The following is a 19,033-nucleotide window of genomic DNA, read 5'->3' as shown; positions in this document are numbered from 1 at the left end:
TGTCAAACTGCGTCGACGAGAACAACACCCGTGTAGAAGTCTTATGTCTCAATCCATTACCATCACCCTCTTTCGCAACCTGGTCCTCTTTACTCTTCCTCCCCTTCTTCTTCCCGGCCCTATTCCTCTTGTCCAACGGCGAATGGCACACGATCTGACTCGTCGGTCGATGAAGCGCAGCTTCGGAGTTCGAATGGGTCGAAGAATTATATCGCGGTTTTGGTAGTTGCATCGAAACTAGGTTCTCGTCCGATTGAGTTTGTTTTGGGGGTCGGATTGGCTGTGAAGATGGTTTCGTAGGGTTGAGGCTGGACTTCCACTTCTTTAGTGTTGTGCTGAAGAGCATTTTGCGCGTTCGTTCGACGCGGTCGTCGCCGCGTATCGTGGGATGCAGGCGCGTCTCTCGCGCCCACGGTGTTGGAAGGTCTAGCGAAGGTGCGGTGCAGAGTAGGAAGCAGCGATTCGAGCGAAACGATCGAAAAGGACATTGAGCGACATCATATCATAACATATGCACTGATATAACGGTGATTTTCGCCGTGACTACGAATGCGTTGCTTCCCTAGCTAAAAGCGGCAATCTCCTTACGTGACGCGACGTGTGACGAGCGATGGATGCAAACCGCGCCGCATAAGAGTCGTTCTTGCATACCCGGAAGCTCTTCGGCAAATTCCACGAGGCCATAGCCAGGTTCCTGGAACTCGCTGTAAACTCTATCTCTCGTACAAGGAACTTCCCATCGCATGTTACAGGACTTGGGGTGGGAAGAGGTAGAGTTTGGTGCTGCCCGTTAGTTCTACGGACCAATCCACATGTTCGCAGCGGGACTGCGGCACAATAGCGGAACAACGCCCGTCGGCCCCGACCGTACCTTCTCAAGTTGGTTGTGCAATTTCATGAGTGGTTCCTTCGAGTTTGTGCTCAAAGCATGTGGCTTGCAGGCTGTGGCATGAATCTTGGGGGGATGCGGCACGGCTGCGTTCGAACAGGGGTGCGTCGGTACCCGACGTAATGCACAAGAAGGAGCGAAATTGCATCCGAGAGGATGCTGCGTGCCTAGACTACAGGGTAATCTATCTTGTATGTAGTCAGCACGACGATGGAACGCGTTACAGACAGAGGCTGAGTAAGCTCTATGTGAAGGGCGTTTAGAGGCTGGCTGAGTGATACGACGACCTTGTTGTTCCCCAAGGGCCGCACCGCAATAACCTGTGAACTAAGGCCGAGCCAAGCTCAGACGCAATGGCGGTGTTGTTATCGACGCGTACTAGCTACTATGGGAACACTACGAAGTCGATAGTTTCGCACACGCATACAGATAGGCCGATCTCCCAATGGTACGTATCGCAAACTCTCCGTATGCACACCTGAAACATTGGCTAAAGATCTGAACGGCGTCTTCCATCAATTATGGACCTGGGCTTATCGTACAGGCTCCACCACCGCAATATCTGGGGATGTTCGTGAAACCAAGAGCGCTTCCTAGCTGATCAATCGCATCGTAACCTCAACCGTAGCAAATGTGCCTGCCGAGACTGGCATAGCCCTGAGCAAAGTCGGTCCAATACCCCTCCAAAAGCCACCCAAGCCCTCGCCCTTGTACGTCTTCGCGAAGCAATCCCTCATACTCTTGTACTTCTGATCCTTGCCAAACGCATCACTCTGCATCTTGCTCTTGATTACCTAAAAGGTGGGTGTACGAGGTCAGTATATGTCTCACGTGCACTTCGTACATGGGGAATTTTGAACGTACATCGAAGGGATATGAACTGATCCACAGCACTTCACCCGCAAGTCCACCATATGCCGCGACCTTTAGAGTAGAGATCTCCTTCCGGTCAATTCCGTTGCGTGCAGCGTCCGCGTTCATCATGTACTCAAAGGCGGTGAACCAACAGCCGTAAGCTTGTGCTTCGCGCATGAATGTGACAGCTGTGCCACGGTAGACACCGCCAAGTACGCCTTGGTGTGCCGAGAGTTTGCGCACGCAGTCGATCGGGCCGGCATAGAGACGATTTGGACCGTGGGGTTGTGTTTGCAGTCTTATACGGATGTGCTCGATGGGGCTGGATAGAACGGTATTGGCGATACCGGCGAATGCACCGGCGGCATAGTATTGCGAGTATGACAATTGACCTTTTCCAGTCTTGGCTTCGTTACTGGCTTCGAAGGCACGTCGCGCATAGTGGAAGCCGCCGAATTGGATTGATACACAAGCTCCGATTCCGATGAGTGGTGTCAGTGTGCCCTTGTAGAAGGCGAGGGCTCCTTCGTTTTGGTAGATCTTGGTCGCTGCGTCCAGGGCACCAGAGTATTGTGATGTTGTTTGTAATCTCACCTTGACAATGTCTGTCGAAGTGCGAAGTCAGCATATGTCTCACACGCAGTTCGTAGAGATTTTACCAAAAGGCTGTCCTATTAAGACTTGCGCAACTCCTCCCACTGCACCTGCGAAGAGGTCTTTGAGTGTTCGAGAAAGACCATCCTGAACTGGAAGCTCTTCCTCAATATGAGGTTTCGACATGTTGCTCCTGCTCTTTCTGTGTTGCCGATATCTCTTCTTGCTCGCTGCTCTCTTATCTCCGTCAACACGGACCCTTTAGAGGGGTAGTTACGACGTCACCGGCCTTGAACGCACTGTTTGCGCTCCTTGCCTAAGTGTCGACAGGTGCAGGATGTCCCTGTAGCTTTTTGTTGGTATTAACAGTTTGATGCTATTGCGAGGGTTTTCAAAGTTGTCCAAGGGCTTTACAGGCCAATGGCGTGCTCGTGCACAGACGCGCTAGCGATGCCTTGGATAGCCGACGGGGTGGTTAGCCTCGAAGCGGTCATCGTTCGCACTACATCCTATAGGTACAGATCGCGATTACTGCTGACTGATACATATTATTGAGCCTTCTGATATAATCCGCGAAGCGTACCACGGAAAGCGTCCAGTCCATGTGCAACGTGCGCCAGCTAGTATGTGTTCTCATTCAAAACTTGATGTGAATTCTTTACAGTATGAAATCGACAGTGATGCAAGGAAATATACATACGCAAGATGTGAGACGCTGTAGAAAATGAACAAGAATCAGACAGCCGCCCGGTATATCCCGTGGTTTCCCCATTCCCGCTAATCGACATATCCATGCCATGCGTATACAAATGCTTTGCGCCCGTAACATCGACGCATATATACAAGTCAAGGAAATAAACGGGAAAGCAAAGTGTGTATAAAACAAGCAGGTCGTGCTTCATGTCCCATACCACATCTCAGCGAGCCCGTGAACGAACGACAAGTCCCCAGGCTATTGGTAAACGCCTGAGACTTATGTGCAATGCGTAGCAACATAGGAATGCAACTACCAGCACTTCAGCCTCCTCCACCAACTCTTTTTGGGCTCGTCCTCATCATCCTTCTCATTATCCAGATACGCCGCCGAAGAGTTCGGGTCGCGGTTCGGATGCGATTGAAGGGGAAGAGCGGCAGTTCGGTTCGCAGGGCCGTCTCCGGCAGTGAGTCTCCGCGCTTCTACTACACGACGTACGAGCACTGTCCGTCTTGTTAGCCATGTCTCTGCCGTCATCTGCGCTGCAGGACTTACGCGCAAAAGTCTCCTCAATGTTGACCATCTCCCTCGCACTCGTCTCCATAAATCCGCACTTTCTCCGCCTCGCCCACTCGAGACCCGTCTTCGCTTCTACCTGTCTTTGGCCCTGTAAATCGCACTTGTTGCCTACCACGCACTTGATGGGCGGTATCTTGCCATTGTCTAACCGGTTCTCGGTCTCCATTTCTATCATCTCCATGAAGTAGTCGAGCGCGTCGAGCGAGTTGGCAGATGTTATATCGTAGACGAGGAGGAAAGCGTCGGATTGCAGGTTCGAGGCGGCCCAAAGACCGCGGTATTCTTCTTGGCCGGCCGTGTCCGTGAGCATGAGGTAGTAGGGGACGCCATCGACGGTTCGGGTTACGGAGTATGAGTCTTCTGGAGGGGTGTTAGTCGTGTGAGGCTACAAGTTGCGACGAATTCGCGCGCAGGGGGATGTACCTATTGTTGGGTCGTACTCAGATGTCCATTGGCTTCTCACAAGCCGCAGCGTAATCGAACTCTTTCCGCATCCACCATCACCGCACACTGTAATCGTGATTCTGTTGTTCTCGTCCATTGTGTCCTTCTCTTGCGCTTGATTCTGTGTCTGCGATTGTAATTCCTGTGACGTGTATGCGCTCCCGTTCAGGCGGTATTCGTGTCGTAACCGGATCCGTTTCGAGTCGTCAACTCTCGTGGGTGCGCTTGTCGCAAACCGTCCTTCCGAACCAAGCACTCCCTTTTCTCGTGTCCCGTGGTTCCACGCAAACGCAATCCTTCCAAGTTCCCGCGCAGATATGTATGGTCCTGCAATTCGCGTTTAGAATGTGTCGTCGGAATAGGTCACGACTTTGGCTGAGGTCCGACCAAAAGTAAACCCACGACAATAGAAACAAGAAAAGATATCGCGCGTAGGCTTCGCAAGTTCGCGTTATCGTCGCAGCGGTCCAGACAAACGAAGAACCAGGAAATGCAAAAGTACAAAAAGGCAGAGGCAGCGCAACGCAGGCGTTCCTCTCGTATGTGTAATACCGGAAAGCCAACCAACAAATTAATGAAGCGAACAGTGCCCCCAGCAGAACGGAACGGTCCCTAGTACTATCCAAAGCCGCACAGCGTTAGAAATGAATCAGGCATGAAGCTCAACCCAGCCTAGGACTAAGTGAAAAAAAGAAATGAAGGACGAAGATCGCTTCCAAAAGCCCAGCCCGTTACCTCTTTTGCGTGCAAGTATCCGGGGACCATGTCCCCCATCGGCTCTGCTGCGCGCGCAAAGTTTCGGTGCGAAAGAGGGCCACAGACCCTTGTACCCTTGCATCGCGCGCGCCGCTTCGACATGTCATGGCACGCACCAAGGAAAACCCACAGACATCAGAGCCCAGATAAGGCGCTGCCAGAACGCTCAGGCCGCAGGGGATCGAAGGATCCAAAGGATCAAGCCCGGAAGACGGCCCCACTTGTTTGATTGGGAGGCTGGAGCGGGCTTGGGGAGGGGGGAACGAGGGAGGCAGTCTGCCAGAACCCAAGCCATGTGGGTAACAACGTGCGATGGACCAAAGTTTATTTGCCATGTTGAACTTTGAGCTTTCGTCATTGGAGCTCATGGCCACGGGTCTCGATGCCGAGGCACACGAAGTTTTTCCCACCTCCAACTACCGTTCTCGCAATACCCAACCCAACGACTCCTCACAAGATCTAGGTTAGGCTCAGAGAATACCCAACGAGTTACTCGGCATGGCGTTTTCCCTAGGCCCCCCAAATCTAGATGCTATCCATGGAACGTAATCTGCCATGTGTCCAAGAGACTTGGAACTAAACCCAGTGATGCCGGGGCTAACTGTCCGGGAACCTGCATGCTGCCCAGCTTCCTTCCTGCCAAACCCCCTGTTCGGTTGTGTTCCTCTTCCTGCTTCCGTGGAACACATGCAGCGTTCTAGCGCCACATCACGCGCATTCTAGGGCTACATCCAACACACCCTCCCCGACCTTGTCAATGTCCCACGCGCCTGTCGCAGGTTGTCAGACTCCAAGCGAGGACAAGGCCGACATCAGCGTCGTAGGTTGGACTTGGGATGCCCGTTGTCTTATCGTACTTCGTGTTCGCTGCCAACCTTGGAAGCCGCGCAGTTGCGGTGCGCCTCGTACAAACAAACAGCCGTGCAAACATGCTAGGATTACGCACTAGATATGGGCAAAAGGGCCTTGTTATCCTAGTTAGCGGTTGATGTTATGATCTGACTTGACGTATGACAAGTGAGGCCACTCGACGCCACAATTGCGGCGGGGATGGATGGTCGCGTCGCGTCACTTCGCTTCGACTCGAATCGTAGGCGAGCGAGCAAACAAGCGAATCGACGAGATGTGCGGGTGGGGGAGAGATGCGAAAGAATTAATGGGTCAAGGGCAACGTTGGGGTTCGCCATGACGCTTCAGCCAGGTCATGCAATCGCGTTCCACTATTCATTTTGACATGATCTGATCTGATGCGACATATATGATTGATTGATTGATGAGTGATACCGTCCGTACGCGTGCGCCCCACGCGATCCTGATAAGCCATCCCGTACCGTTGCCAAACGTCGTTGATATATACAACAGAATAAGAAGACACCTGATAAAGTGTGCCCAAGACATGTACATGCATATTGCGCCTCATCTCTCAGCCTCCAATTTGTGAAACCCGCAGTCGAATAGCTCGACCACACGCCAAACCTTCCCCACGTTGTTGACCCAAGTCGTAAAACATCAAACGGATATAGAAAGAAAAAGGATGTGAGTCTAAAAACTCCCCCATGAGAAGCTCGCTTCGAGCAAGCGAATGTGAAGTTCGTTAAAGTGAATATAAGTAATGGGGTATCGTTTGACCAAAGCGGAGAATGACACGAAACAGGAGAGAGAAACCGCGAAGAAGAAGTAAGAAGACGACGTTCAGATCCGTCGTGCTTATGATTCCGGCTCCGTCACTTCATCGATCGACGGTGGGGGAATGAAGCCCTGTGAAGCAGCAACTTCTATACGTGGCGCCTTTGCAGCATGCGACTCGCTGATGCTACCTTGTTGCGGCGAACGTTTGGTGGAAGTGGCCATTGGCGAAGGGATAGTAGACTGTTGTCCGCTCTCCGTCTTCGCATGAGGAAGAATAGTCTGATGACTTGAGTGGCTTGTAGGAAAGTGGCGTGGCGAAGCACTCTTTTTGCTCTTGTCACTGGCCGCAGACGACGTTCTAGGTGACACTCGTCCTTGCTGTGAGTGTCCCTGTTAGTTTGATTATGTGGACTAGATGTGAGAAGATTAACTTACCTGTTTAGCCCACCGTAGTCCGCACGAGTTGCACAAGTCGCGGTTGCCCGATGGACCTCGCCGCCACTCGGGTGTTGTTCTTGTATGGCAATTCGCACAGTCCTTCTGCATCTGACCTGCGCCCTTTCTGCGCTTCCTCTTCTTTTTGGCTGCCAATAAGCTCTGAACCTCTTCGGCCAGGTATCGGTTTCGCTTTTCCATTTGTCGGAGCTCGTATTGCCAGCTTGTGCTTCGTGTCGTCTTCAGTTCGTCGAACACGTTATCGTCTGAAGCAAGACTTTGATCCTGGTGTCCAAGCTGTAGACCGTTGTGGCCAGCAAACGTCGCAGGCGATTCCTCGGTAGTGATGAAAAGAGGATTTGTGTTTGATGTGTTTGGCGTATTTGACCCGGTGTGGCCGGTCAGAGATCCTGCGGCGGGCGATGCTGCTCCTGACATCTGCGTGTGTACAGAGTTATGAGAGTCGCGTTCATGCTTGGTGTTCGTGTACATCGATGGGCGGCCAGCATTGCTATTTCGCGAATACTTGAGAAGTCGCGTTTGACCAACGACAAAGGTGGGTTTCTGGCCCTCGATTGCATCTCCGGGGTAGATGGTTGTGAAAGCCTGAAGGACCTGGCCACGCTTGTTGATCATTTCGTGCTTGACTTCACCTTTCCTGCCACCTCTGGCAAGCTCAAGGATACGGCCGAACTGGATCTTAGACTCTTGGCGCATAAGAGATTGTATGCTTGTGCCCACAAGCTCCTCGGGTTGCTTGTCGAGTAACTGACGTACGTTGGACGAGACGTACAAGAACATGCCTGACGTAGACATTTTGGTCCAAAGTTCGTTGTCACCAACGCCTCCGGATTCGCGTACGATAGCCTTGCTGAGAGTATAGACTGGGCGCTCGCGACCCACAAGGATGATGCATTTCCGGCCCTTGCCTTGCTCCGTGTGAAGGGAACCGTGACCTTCGAACCACATGTAGCCGCTCTTCTTTCGCCGTATCCTAAACACGACATTGACCGATGCGCCGTTTGTGGTTTCCTTTAACTCTCGTGTAACCGGGACGATGTCGCTAGGATGGCAGACAGAAGACAGGGCAGTCCCAACAAGCTCACTTGGGTCGTACTCTAGTATCCTGTTGCTGGCCGGTGACAGGTATAAGAAGAGTCCCTTCAGCGACAAGACATGGACGACGTCGTCGCTGTTCTCAAGCAGGACCTTGTCCCAGATACGTCTGGTCATCTCCGAGTCACCGCTACCGCTGTATGCAGCGAGCACGTTGGACACCTCATCCTTGGAGATGGTCTGACCTTGCTCGGCTGCTTGTGGCTTGTGGTGGTCGCTGAAAACGTAACTGGGCATCGACATTCCGCGTTGGTAGTTGACTCGGTACGAACCGTCTATAACATGATCAGCTCACACACGAGGTGTTGTGTTAGATGCGGAAGCCCACCTGAGTTCTTGTTCGTCATGGCTCCAGGCTGCTCGACTAGATCGACCTGGAAACCAACGAAGAATTTCATCTTGCCGCCAGGCTCCCAAGCGATAGGGATCATAGTGAGCAGGTTCATGAACGGCTGGCCGCCTCTTCGGTAATTGATCAAGCTGATCTGCGCCTCGGCACGACTCTCGATCATGTTCTTGAGATAGTATACCGAATCATCGTCAACGTAGTTGCGTTTGATACCCGATTCTACCTTGCCGTCAGGTGCTTGTAAGAAACGGCAATTCCGCCCGAGGATCATATGTCTCGTGTAGCCGGTCAGTCGTTCGAAGTTCTCAGAGCAGTAAACAATGGGAATGTCGTCCAGCTCGGCATCGCAAACGACGAAAGCGCACGAAAGATCAACGGAGCCGATGTCGATCTGGGGTTCAGGTCGAGTAGCTACGCGCATCTATTGGCATATCAGTATGTCAATCTCAGTACACTGTGTCGATACGTACCAGCACTCCGAGCATGTCAAATCCGGTCGACGAGTACGCATTTTTGAACTGCGTCTTCATGTGTGGGTTGTTCGCTTTGGTTGACGGGAACCCGCCGGTGGGCGCCTGCCACGGAATCTTGAAGTCTGCGAGTTGCTTCTTCATGACCTCTTTAGACAGATCTTGAGCAGGGTCCTGTGCGACGGGTTGTTGGTTCTGCAGTGAGGCCAGGGTCATGCGCGTTGGAACACTGTTGGAAGAATGGTGTTCACTTTGGGGCCGGGAGTGGGACCGCATGCTGGACTGGTCCTGGCTGGTCGACCGACTGAGGAAGCTGGATCTGCCGGACTTGACTTCTGGTGTATTGTTTAGGGACGGACGTTTGAACTGGTCTTGGGTCTGCCCTGACGGAGTATTGTCTCCTTGGGGAGCAGCGGGCACTGGTCCTACAAAGTCCTGCTGGATGGGCGAGTCCAGCATGGGTGTGTTAAATTGGCTGCCTGGGAACATGTTCATGTCCATGGGTGTCATGGCCATCGAATCGTCCATGTCCAAGGGCATGTTCATGCCGTTCTGATACGATCCCATGTCCAGGTCGAGGGAGTTCTTCTGGTGCATGGGCGAGGCGTAGGCAGAGCCAGGACCGCCCATGGTCGGAAAGGGAGAAGCCTGGCCTTGGAACTGTGTGTTGATGTTGAGGTCGGCAGCCGGCATTTGGTCATTCTGGATGTCGGCCGTGGTGCGCGGAAAAGCGGTGTTGTTGCGCATCATGTTGTCCATGGCAGCGGTTGACATGTCGAATTGGAAATCGTCCATGTCTCCGCCATTGGGATCACCGAAATTCATCATGCTCAGCCTGCGCGTGTCGGGGCTGCCCAGGTTCATTTGTTGTTGTTGCTGCTGCTGTTGTTGGGGCCCTCTAGCGTATACGGGCATACTCCGGCGGCGGTTGTCCTTGTCGTTCTGCGCGACGATGGAGTCCAGCGACTGGCCCTCGACCATGTTGAAGCCGTTCATGCCGTCCCCATTCATATTCATCATCATGTTCCCATTGGCGGCCGGGTTGAAGGGCCGGGTGGGATATGGGTAGCCATTCATGGTGGCGGCTAGGGCGCTACGGGCTCAAGAGCGGCAGGAGCAGGCAGTGTCGTCCGGCACGGGGTTGTAGGCATCCACGGGTGTGGGCGGCGCCCGAGGGCACGGCGGTGGTGCGCTATCGCTTGTCTCGCTGGTGATGTTGGAGTCGCGGCGGCGGGGCGTGCAGCGTCTGACAAGCGACATCCGGGGGCGGCGACAGATGGGGGGGGCTCCTCGGCCTGGGTGCAGTGCAGCAGGACGGGGAGTCGTCTGGGGCAGATTGGGCGGGTGAAGTTGGGATGCGAAGAGCGAGCATGTGTAGCGTCAGTGGAATGCGCTAGGTGCCAAGCCAAAAGGCCGCGTGCGGGATAGCTGCAGAAGATGACGGAAGCATGTCAGTGGCTTCACGCGAGCAATTATCGGGGGCAGCCCGGGCACAAGCACTCTCTGAGCACAGGCGGAGCGGCATGGGATAAGCAAGAGGCGAGCGACTCTGCAAGCAGGGACCAGCTATGGTATTTTGCACTTTGCCATGCTCTGCCCTACCGGTGGGACCGATGCACGCAGCCCCCCTCGCTGCGGTCCTGACTGGCACACATGATCTGACAATGACGGCAATCGCCTGAGGCTCGTTATCGGTCTGACACTGGAGGATGGGCTGGCCTGCAGGGTGGCCCAATTGGGCTAGCTTGGCGGGTGCTTGGCATGCCCCGGCTCGAGAGTTTTTGGAGCGACAGCGCCGACTGCACGCGACGGCAAAATGATACTGAGGAGCATCGCAGCGCGCAGTGGTAGGAGACGTCAATTGGACATGACTGCACATACTAACACCATCGATAGCCCCCCGGGCGCTCGCACGACACTCCCGCCAGCCGCTCCGCCCGCTGCAGCGATTTCTCTCCACCGAGACCGAGTCGATCGAGGCCGCTACCGACAACAGTCTCAAGCAGATCCAGTCGATAGAGGCCCAGCTCAACACCCACCTCCAGCAGCCCATCCCCTCCGTCGACCCCGAGACCCATGGCACCTCCGAGTCCGCCTCCGACGATGTCGCTGAGCAGTACTACATGTACAAGCAGCAGTGTACGACCGCCGCCCCATCCTGACTCCACCCTGCTGACGATCCGTAGCCAAGCAGATGGGACATCTAGGAACTCAGATCGAGCCGCACTACCAACCGCACTCCCTCCTGAACCACCCCCCATCGCCCGCCGACGTGACCCTCGAACTGCTCCTCGCCTCCGAGGCCCACCAAGGCCATGTCACTTCCCTATGGAACCCCGCAAACGCACGCTACATCCACGGCATACGGCAAGGCGTCCACATCATCTCGCTCGAAGTCACTGCAGCCCACTTGCGGCGGTCCGCCAAGGTCGTGCAGGAAGTTGCGCGGCGGGGAGGCATGATCTTGTTCGTGGGCACGCGCGACGGGCAGGATAGGGCAGTAGCACGCGCTGCGGAGCTAGCCAAAGGATACCACCTGTTCGAGCGCTGGATCCCAGGAAGCATCACCAACGGCCAGCAAATTCTCGGCAGGTGCAAGACCAAGGTCGTGAATGAGTTCGACGAGGAGGTCTCCGGCTTCGAAGAGCAGCTCTTCGACCGATCTGTCCTCCGGCCCGACCTGGTCGTCTGCATGAATCCCCTCGAGAACTACGTCCTGCTGCACGAGTGTGCGCTGAACAACATTCCCACCATCGGCGTCATTGACACCAACGCGGACCCCACCTGGGTCACGTACCCCATCCCTGCCAACGACGACAGGTAAAACATCTCCCACCAGCGGCTACTGTTTCAGGCTAACACATCACAGTCTACGCTGCATACAAGTCATCGCTGGCGTCCTAGGTCGTGCCGGAGAAACCGGCCAAAAGCAACGGCTTGCGGCCGCCGCTGAAGGCCGCATCACCTACCGCCCAGCACAAGGCTTGACATTAACCAGCACAGATGTGGATGCCAAGAGTGCAGAAAGCGTGAGACCCGAACGCAGATCTGTAGGACGGATGGGTACGAATGTCCCCCTGGAGCAAGTCGACGAAGCAGCGGGACCGATAGACACGGGCTTAGAGGATGCCAATGAAATGGCCACCAAACTGGACGAAGTGGCCAACCACGAGAGCCATCGGACGAGAGAAGGCAGAGATCTTAAAGTCACCTCATAGAGCGTTTGTATAGCATGTAAATCTACAGTACGAATATTATGCATAGGATCAGGTCTCACCTTCACGCGCACGCTTACTCATGCCGTTATTTGTGTTCAGTTGTCACGCCTCAGCACCACACCAAACTTCAAACTATCGAATTTTAGCGCCGTATGTCACGACACCAACTTCACAAGCGCGCGTCCAATCTTAAACACCAACAGTAACGTTTCCATCCCAAGCGAAACATCAACACCATAACATTCCCAGTTCTAAGACGTAGATCTACGAAGATCTCCACGGCACCTATCCGGAACGAGCCTGAGCTCTTTCCCCCGGAGCCACCCACAGCAGCGCAGCGCACCCAGCCAAAAAACACCCCGACGTTGCGATAAAGCCTGACCATTCACATTCGCAACCGTGCTAGCAGCACCACGGAACCTGCAACCGCCCGACTAACCTCTAGCTCAGGCCCAGGAGCCGAGCCGGAAAAAGGAGGAAAAGCACATACTGAGAGTCCCGAGGGCAAACTCGCATTTGTTCCGATGCAGGAACATGACGTCAATTGTGCTAGTGCATCGAGGCGCGATCGGGAATCTGGGCCGCATCGAATGAACAGTGCTCACGCAGGGAAGCCCCGTAGTATGGGGCGCGCATTTCACCGGAGAGGATTGAAACGTAGTGAGGCGGTAAAGGAAGAAGGGGCAAGGCAAAAGCAGGCGGTGTGGGGGTTTTAGTACTTGGTTGGTAGAAGGCGAATGAGAGATATTATTAGGTAGGGGTTAAACTGCAAGTTTACGAGTCGAAGGCTATCAAAGGGGATGGGATGTGGAGTTCTATACAGAGAGTTTGTTTTCAGGACGACTACACATTAGAGCGATGGTGTGCTAAACCGGCCGTTTACCAACCAACATACTGAGTGCCACGAAGGAGAAAGGGGTTATGGTTGTTTCGAAGCGTCGGCCAAAGTGTTGAAGGTGCTGTACCGCCGGAGTAGCTGGGCTTTCGAGTCCTAGTCGAGATCGTCGGCGCTGGTTTCTGTTGCTTTTGGCGCTGCGGCTGCGGCGGGCGCTGGGGTTTGGCCGTAGAAGTCTAGTTTGCCTTCGCTCTGGAGGACGCCCATACGGTCGTACAGTGAGCGAGCTCGAACATACGGGTCCAGCTTCCAGTAGTTCTGCCTCAGCTGTTCGGCAATGCTATCCCTTTCTTTCCTCTTCTCGTCCGCTGGCGCACCCTCACCGGCGTGTACCCACTCCAGCACGGAAGTCTCGTAGTTGTCGACGATCTGTTGCCTCTCGCTTTGCAGCTCCTGCTTTGGCTTCTCTTCGGCCATCTTGTCGTTCTCACCAGGCACGGGCTCTGGGAACTTGTACTCCCACTTCTCCTCTCCACCTAGTTCAGTTGGAATCTGCGACTTTGGGATGTAGTTGCTGAGATCGTCGATCGTCTTTGCAAAGTGCACCTTGCCGGCGACGACGGGGTCCAGCCAGCCTTTGACGATACTCCACACGGCGTTGAAGACCCAGGGCGCTCGGTAGACGAGAACGGTGCCAAGCGATTCGGGGTAGTTGGCCTCGAAGCACTTGATCATGAACTTTACCGGCGTGTAGTCCATGTTGGCCATAGAGAAGTCCGTCATATCGAAGACGATAGTCTGTATTCGGTTAATCATTGCACACAATCCGGAGAAGAGAATAGACTTACGGCTGTGTCAATCGGAGGCCTCAACAGCATGCGTGCGGTCTCAATAGTGTAGACGGTGAATCTTTCCAGACTTTCCTCCGTCTGCTCGCCGGCTTTGTGTAACCTCGCGCGGACAAAACACATCGGCCTTCCTTCAATGTCCAATCCGTGTAGATAGCTCTTGCCCATGCGCAGCTGTGTCAGGAAGTCCTCCGCGTTCTTCTTTGTCTTAGCATCGTCGCTGGTAGTTTGCGCAGCGGCGAGCTCTCCGTTCTTCATGATGTCGTCGTCGACATGCATGTCGTTCAACCTCCACTGCATGGTAGAGATCATCATGACTAGCGCCTTCTCCACGTCCCATTTCCGTGCGCGGAGGAATCGGAGAAGGAGAGCATCGGGGTGGTCGTGCTTGACCATCATCCAGAAGGTCCTTCGCAGCTCCTCTGGTGGAATGTTGGCGATCGCTGCCTTGAACTCTGCGGTCTGACCGAACTTGTCGTCATCGGCGGATATTGACAGCCTGCTAATGTCTGACGGGGTCGAGCCTGTCGAAGCAGTCGACGCCTTGTCGTCTGCGCCCTTCTCGCCCTTATTCCTCTTGAACACGTTCAATCGGCTCTTCTTCTTGTCCTTCTTGCCGTCCGCTGCCGCCTCACTTGTGGTCGGTGATGCGACCTCATCGACCGTGCTTGCAGCTTCCGACCCCGCTTCCACGCCGAAAACCTTCATAACGATCCCCCATAGCTCACGCAGCTTCTTGTCCTCTTCGGGTGTGAGCGTTCCCGGTCGCCCGGCGGGGGTGTTCGGTGCCATGACGAGGTACGAGTCTGTGAGGTCTGCGGTGTTGAAATGAGTCGGGGTGGATTTCCTGGCTGTCTTGGGCTCTGAAGAGCTCTGTACGAAAGGGACAAGTAGCACGCCGCCAATTGCAATGCCAGCGACTATTCCTACAGTCCACAGGTTGAGTCCGCTTGTCTTGTGAGGTGCCGGTGCCGTGCTTCGCCGACTGTGATGTAGTAGGTTTGCGCGTGTGACCGGATTCGTAGAGCTATAGGGGGCAGGTGGGGCGCCGCGATACTTTGGGTTATATACGGATCGTGGACGCTTGGGTGTAGAGGAGTGCAAAAGTCGTCGTAGGGGCTGTGCGCGAGGCAACATGGAAAAGTGTCAGGTCGCTGAGCTGAGCCTCGTTATGGCAACTGCTCGCGTCTGCTTAGTGTGACGTCGGCAGAGCTTTCCGGATACGTCGGACGAATATGTAGCCGCGATCTACGTACAGAATGCAGCTGCGGGACGCCTTAGAGCAAGCTGCGGGCAAGTGCGTCTTGTGATAGTTTGCTGGACACAAAGTATCCGGAGACATACAGAGAGGCGTACTTTTGGAAGCAAGAACAATGGCATCATCGACCAATTGGTCTTAGCGCGATTGCCCTGCGTGTGGGGTACTGTTTACTTCGTATCAAGCTCCCGAACTAGGACCGCGTTTCAAGATCTCAGAGGCGTCACAGTACCAGACTGCAATTGCGCGACTGTGCTACCAGATTTACAAGGAGATACATCTACCACCGTGCAACATGGCGTCTACAACACCCACAACAACGCCCTCGTACCGGCGCACACGCAGCAAATCACCACGCTCACGTCCGACCACGCCCCTCCGCCCGTCTTCCCGCTCCTCATTACGCGACTCATCCCAACGCGGTCGCGCTGCTTCGGCATCTGGCAACGCGCTTGAAGGCTTACAGGACGGATTCGCAGAGTTGAGCGACGCCATGGCAGACCTTGAGCAAAACTTCTTGCAATTGCAACTTATGCACGAGAGCCTGGCACGTTTCTCAGAGAGTTTTGCGGGGTTTCTGTATGGAATGAACATGAATGCTTTTTGCGTAGACTTCCCGGAGGTGAGTGATGGGAGACTGAAGAGAAGATACAGAGGAGAGAGAACGCGGGATGGTACTGACTCGTCACTAGGCTCCTGTTCCAGAATCCTTCAAGCGCCCACAGAACCAACCTGATCAGGGTGCCGCAAACCTGAATCGCTCTCAAGGCCCAGAAGATATGGAAGCCACGTTCTTAACGACCGACACTTCATTCGTCGACAACCCGCCGAGTAGTAAAATCCACTCCAAATTCCAGAACCCGCAAACACCAGCACCTGCTACGAGGACAAGTGGTGTACCTAGAGGAAGAGGGGGAATACCACGAGCAGGCGGACGGGGTGGTATACCTACACGCGGCGGTGCACCTAGAGGAACCAGGGGTGGTACAGGCATAGCAAGAGGTGTCGCTGGACGGGGTCGCGGAGCACGTTGAGAACATCGGACAAATCTATGGTGATGTCTCGATGAGTACAATTTTCATGGCAATGAGGAAGTTTGTTCTATGAATATTCTATTATCCCACATCGTGTAGGGGTTGCATGGCTACATTGCTAACTGTGGTGCAACCTAGTATTAACTTTCAGAGTCGCCATCCGTCTATTACTACCATGATCCCTTCGTCCTAAGAAGCTCATTAATCCAAGACGAACTTCATTACCACCGGTCTAGAACAAAACAGGCATTAGGTGCAGCTATCCAGGCTGTCGTCTTCCTTAAGAAAGGGGTATACTGCGACCAAACCCATTAAACCAAAACAAATTGCGTCAAAGTCGTAAAGAGGAAATGTAGGGTATCAAGTGGAAGTTCCACTTCCTGAATAAGAAAATCGTCTCCAGTCGATCGATCGAGGGTATCTCGTAAAGACGTCGTCTACGCCAATACTCCAGCACGGCCCTTTGCGTACTGGCTGCTGCTCTCCTTGCGTAGAGCCCATCCCTTGATAGCGATTACTACAGTCGTCCAAGCCATGAGCAGCGCGGTAAGGCCCATGACAACCGTAAAGATGAACATAGCGTCGAGGTCGTACGATTCCAGAGCTGCGACCGTGTCCTTGTTGCTGACCATGAAGGTGATACCACCCGATATCAGACAAAATGCGGTGACGATTTCCGTAGGCGGCCGGGATGGTAGGAACGAAGTTGGCGGTGAGATGTAGAGGGTGATGTAGGTAAGACCGCGGGCAAGAGCAAAGGCCATGAACATGCTGCCCCATTGGGTATGGATCATAGTCGAGACCATTGAGCTCTGATGATGAGAGCTCATCATCTTGCCGAGTAACATAATGATTAGGGCCGGGAGTGGGTTCATCGAAAAGCGATATTGGCTCGGCTGCTTCCAGGACTCGTTTTGTAGCGAGCTTGCTTGAGAGGCAACGACTCCGCTGTTAAGAAGGTCGCGTACCTTGGTCGATTCGATGCACATTCCCAACTAGGAAGAATGTCAGCGATATTACACAGAAAAGGAAGGAGCGACCTTTACTCACCAAACCACCACCAAAGAACATCACCGAAATCGAAACATGTTCCAGATCTTGTGCAGTCCATGCATCGCCCCACGCAGCCAGGTGTTCGAGGAAGACGTTTGTGCAGCCGTATAGCCAGATGACGAAGGATTCGGTAAACTCTGCCGACGGTAGTGCCGCTCTCCGACGACCGACAACCTCCTTCGGTGGCTTCACGTTCCATGCCCATCCGAAGTCTGCAAACGCGCCCATCCATCGACCTAATGTGAGGAAGCCGTATAGAAAGAAGATTCCTCCTTTTACTGTGTGCGCCAGGACGTTGAAAACCGCTCCTCCTCTTCCAATGCCGCCGTAGACGATGGCGCCACTTACAATCGCCGCGAAACCCTGTACCAAGATTGTGCGCTCGATGGCAACGTAGAGGAAGCGAATTGCCTTGAGTGTCCGACCAACTGCGAAGCGCGCCACGCTGCGAGAGAAGAAATTGTCCACCGAGGTGTTGCGAAGGAAGCCGCGCTTCTCGTCGTCGCTGTCGTCGTCGTTACCGAAAGAGTCGTCGTCATGTGTGGATCTTCGAAGAGGGGGAGCGAATTGCTGGTTCTCAGACTCCACGCTGGGGGACTGAGAGGGATCATACAGAGAAGCCGAGTTCCGCTCTGTGCCCTGCCCCGAATCCCCTGACCATCGCGACGGCGCGACAGCCTCTTCGTCGTGTACGCGCTCGTATCTGAGCATATTGGCGGTCGTCATCGGCTCCGCAAATTCGTCCGCTTTCGAGTGCGACTCCGACCTGCCAGCGTAGGCCTGGATCAGAGCCATGAACACCCATGCCGAAGCGATCCAGGTGATGGCCCATCCCATCTTGCTGTGTGCATTTCCTGCGTACATCTCCGGTGTCTTGTGGTCGTATACGAGGCCGAGTACGAGCGCGAACGCATTGGTGGCGAGGAAGATCATTTGCGAGGGGAGAGTGTATCTTGAGCGAGCGATGCTAAACATGACTGCGATTGGCAAGATGACAACCCAGGCCAGGATCTCAAGCCCTATGTGCCAGTACATAAGCGAAGCATGCTCCGATAAACTCCAATAACCTTCAAAGCCATTGTCTTGCGGTTGCGCCTTCGGCATATCATGTGCGCTCATGTCCTTTTCCTTGCTATCGCCATGCGCAGCTGCCAACGGTAAGAGCTCAATTAGCAGCGCCGCGGTGGCTATCGTCAAACTCCTGCGATCCGGCATGTGTGTTGTGTTCAGGGAAGGATTAGAGTTGTTCAGGTGAAATGTATTGCGCAAAGCTCAGACAACTGAAATAGCAAGACGCAGACCAGTCGTATGAAGGGCTGCAGTACTTCAGGATGCGCTGTCAAAGCGACAAGAAGATGAGGGATTCAAGGGAGACAGCAGATGTAACAGGAAGAAATGTTTCAATGCATGTGGCCGCCAGCGCCATGGGCGTAGCTCGCATCTATATTGTTTCCGGAAGTTTCGGAACGAAGTTTGAGCAAGTCATTGCGACAAGAGTTTGTCAGCTGCGAAACCCATCCGATCGCATGGCATTCTTCGTTGGCTGTGACGTCGGATGTGATTGTCAGGCGCGGCGTGGGTCCGGGCAAGCACGGACAGAGGGCCATTCCGTCAGCCACCGCTAATGGGATTTTGCGAGCAATCCACCCGGCAAAGTTCGCCATGTTAGTCTTAAGGTTGTGGCTGCATCTATCTCATCATGACATTGAAACCTACGGCGACTTTGGCCTGACATTGAAACAGCCTCATCGCCTTTGACTTCGTCGCAGACTCAGGGAGTGTGTCACGCCATGCCTGCGACAAGGCGGATATACAAGCGCCTGCATCGGATTCCGGTGACAACGACCATCCGTCTCGGCCTCCCACACTCGACTTGCGCTCGAATCGAAGATTCACATGCGATCTTCACCACCCTGTCCTAGGGCACGCCGGAAGCTAAGACCGCGCGCCTGTCAGATCCCAGTTTTCCTTCGCGAT

The 19,033-nt window shown here is 54.2% G+C and overlaps 7 protein-coding genes across 7 annotated transcripts; 2 read left to right on the top strand and 5 right to left on the bottom strand.

Annotated features, from left to right (window-relative positions):
• Positions 1–1,482: 1,482 nt before the first annotated feature.
• J4E90_000365 (uncharacterized protein) lies at positions 1,483–2,524 on the bottom strand (the record flags this gene model as incomplete). Its single annotated transcript, XM_051429961.1, has 3 exons — positions 1,483–1,683; positions 1,754–2,349; positions 2,404–2,524. 3 exons carry the CDS (start codon positions 2,522–2,524, stop codon positions 1,483–1,485), a joined length of 918 nt encoding a protein of 305 aa, XP_051295448.1.
• An 820-nt stretch (positions 2,525–3,344) lies between these two features.
• Positions 3,345–3,921, bottom strand: J4E90_000364 (uncharacterized protein; the record flags this gene model as incomplete). Its single annotated transcript, XM_051429960.1, has 2 exons — positions 3,345–3,535; positions 3,588–3,921. The coding sequence occupies 2 exons, from the start codon at positions 3,919–3,921 to the stop codon at positions 3,345–3,347; spliced, it is 525 nt and encodes a 174-aa protein (XP_051295447.1).
• Positions 3,922–6,518: 2,597 nt separating this feature from the next.
• J4E90_000363 (uncharacterized protein) lies at positions 6,519–9,887 on the bottom strand (the record flags this gene model as incomplete). Its single annotated transcript, XM_051429959.1, has 4 exons — positions 6,519–6,818; positions 6,876–8,266; positions 8,320–8,761; positions 8,811–9,887. 4 exons carry the CDS (start codon positions 9,885–9,887, stop codon positions 6,519–6,521), a joined length of 3,210 nt encoding a protein of 1,069 aa, XP_051295446.1.
• A 739-nt stretch (positions 9,888–10,626) lies between these two features.
• On the top strand, positions 10,627–12,028 carry J4E90_000362 (uncharacterized protein; the record flags this gene model as incomplete). The annotated part of the gene is made up of 4 exons (XM_051429958.1): positions 10,627–10,657; positions 10,707–10,949; positions 10,997–11,630; positions 11,680–12,028. 4 exons carry the CDS (start codon positions 10,627–10,629, stop codon positions 12,026–12,028), a joined length of 1,257 nt encoding a protein of 418 aa, XP_051295445.1.
• Positions 12,029–13,019: 991 nt separating this feature from the next.
• Positions 13,020–14,503, bottom strand: J4E90_000361 (uncharacterized protein; the record flags this gene model as incomplete). The annotated part of the gene is made up of 2 exons (XM_051429957.1): positions 13,020–13,661; positions 13,712–14,503. 2 exons carry the CDS (start codon positions 14,501–14,503, stop codon positions 13,020–13,022), a joined length of 1,434 nt encoding a protein of 477 aa, XP_051295444.1.
• A 761-nt stretch (positions 14,504–15,264) lies between these two features.
• On the top strand, positions 15,265–16,003 carry J4E90_000360 (uncharacterized protein; the record flags this gene model as incomplete). The annotated part of the gene is made up of 2 exons (XM_051429956.1): positions 15,265–15,591; positions 15,662–16,003. The coding sequence occupies 2 exons, from the start codon at positions 15,265–15,267 to the stop codon at positions 16,001–16,003; spliced, it is 669 nt and encodes a 222-aa protein (XP_051295443.1).
• Positions 16,004–16,440: 437 nt separating this feature from the next.
• Positions 16,441–18,271, bottom strand: J4E90_000359 (uncharacterized protein; the record flags this gene model as incomplete). Its single annotated transcript, XM_051429955.1, has 2 exons — positions 16,441–16,998; positions 17,054–18,271. 2 exons carry the CDS (start codon positions 18,269–18,271, stop codon positions 16,441–16,443), a joined length of 1,776 nt encoding a protein of 591 aa, XP_051295442.1.
• Positions 18,272–19,033: the final 762 nt, after the last annotated feature.

This window comes from Alternaria incomplexa (assembly GCF_024043165.1).
Source record: "Alternaria incomplexa strain BMP 0042 chromosome Unknown scaffold_1, whole genome shotgun sequence".
NCBI classification, from domain to species: domain Eukaryota; kingdom Fungi; phylum Ascomycota; class Dothideomycetes; order Pleosporales; family Pleosporaceae; genus Alternaria; species Alternaria incomplexa.
Note: the sequence above shows the minus strand (reverse complement) of the source record. Positions and strands in the feature narration are given on the sequence as shown.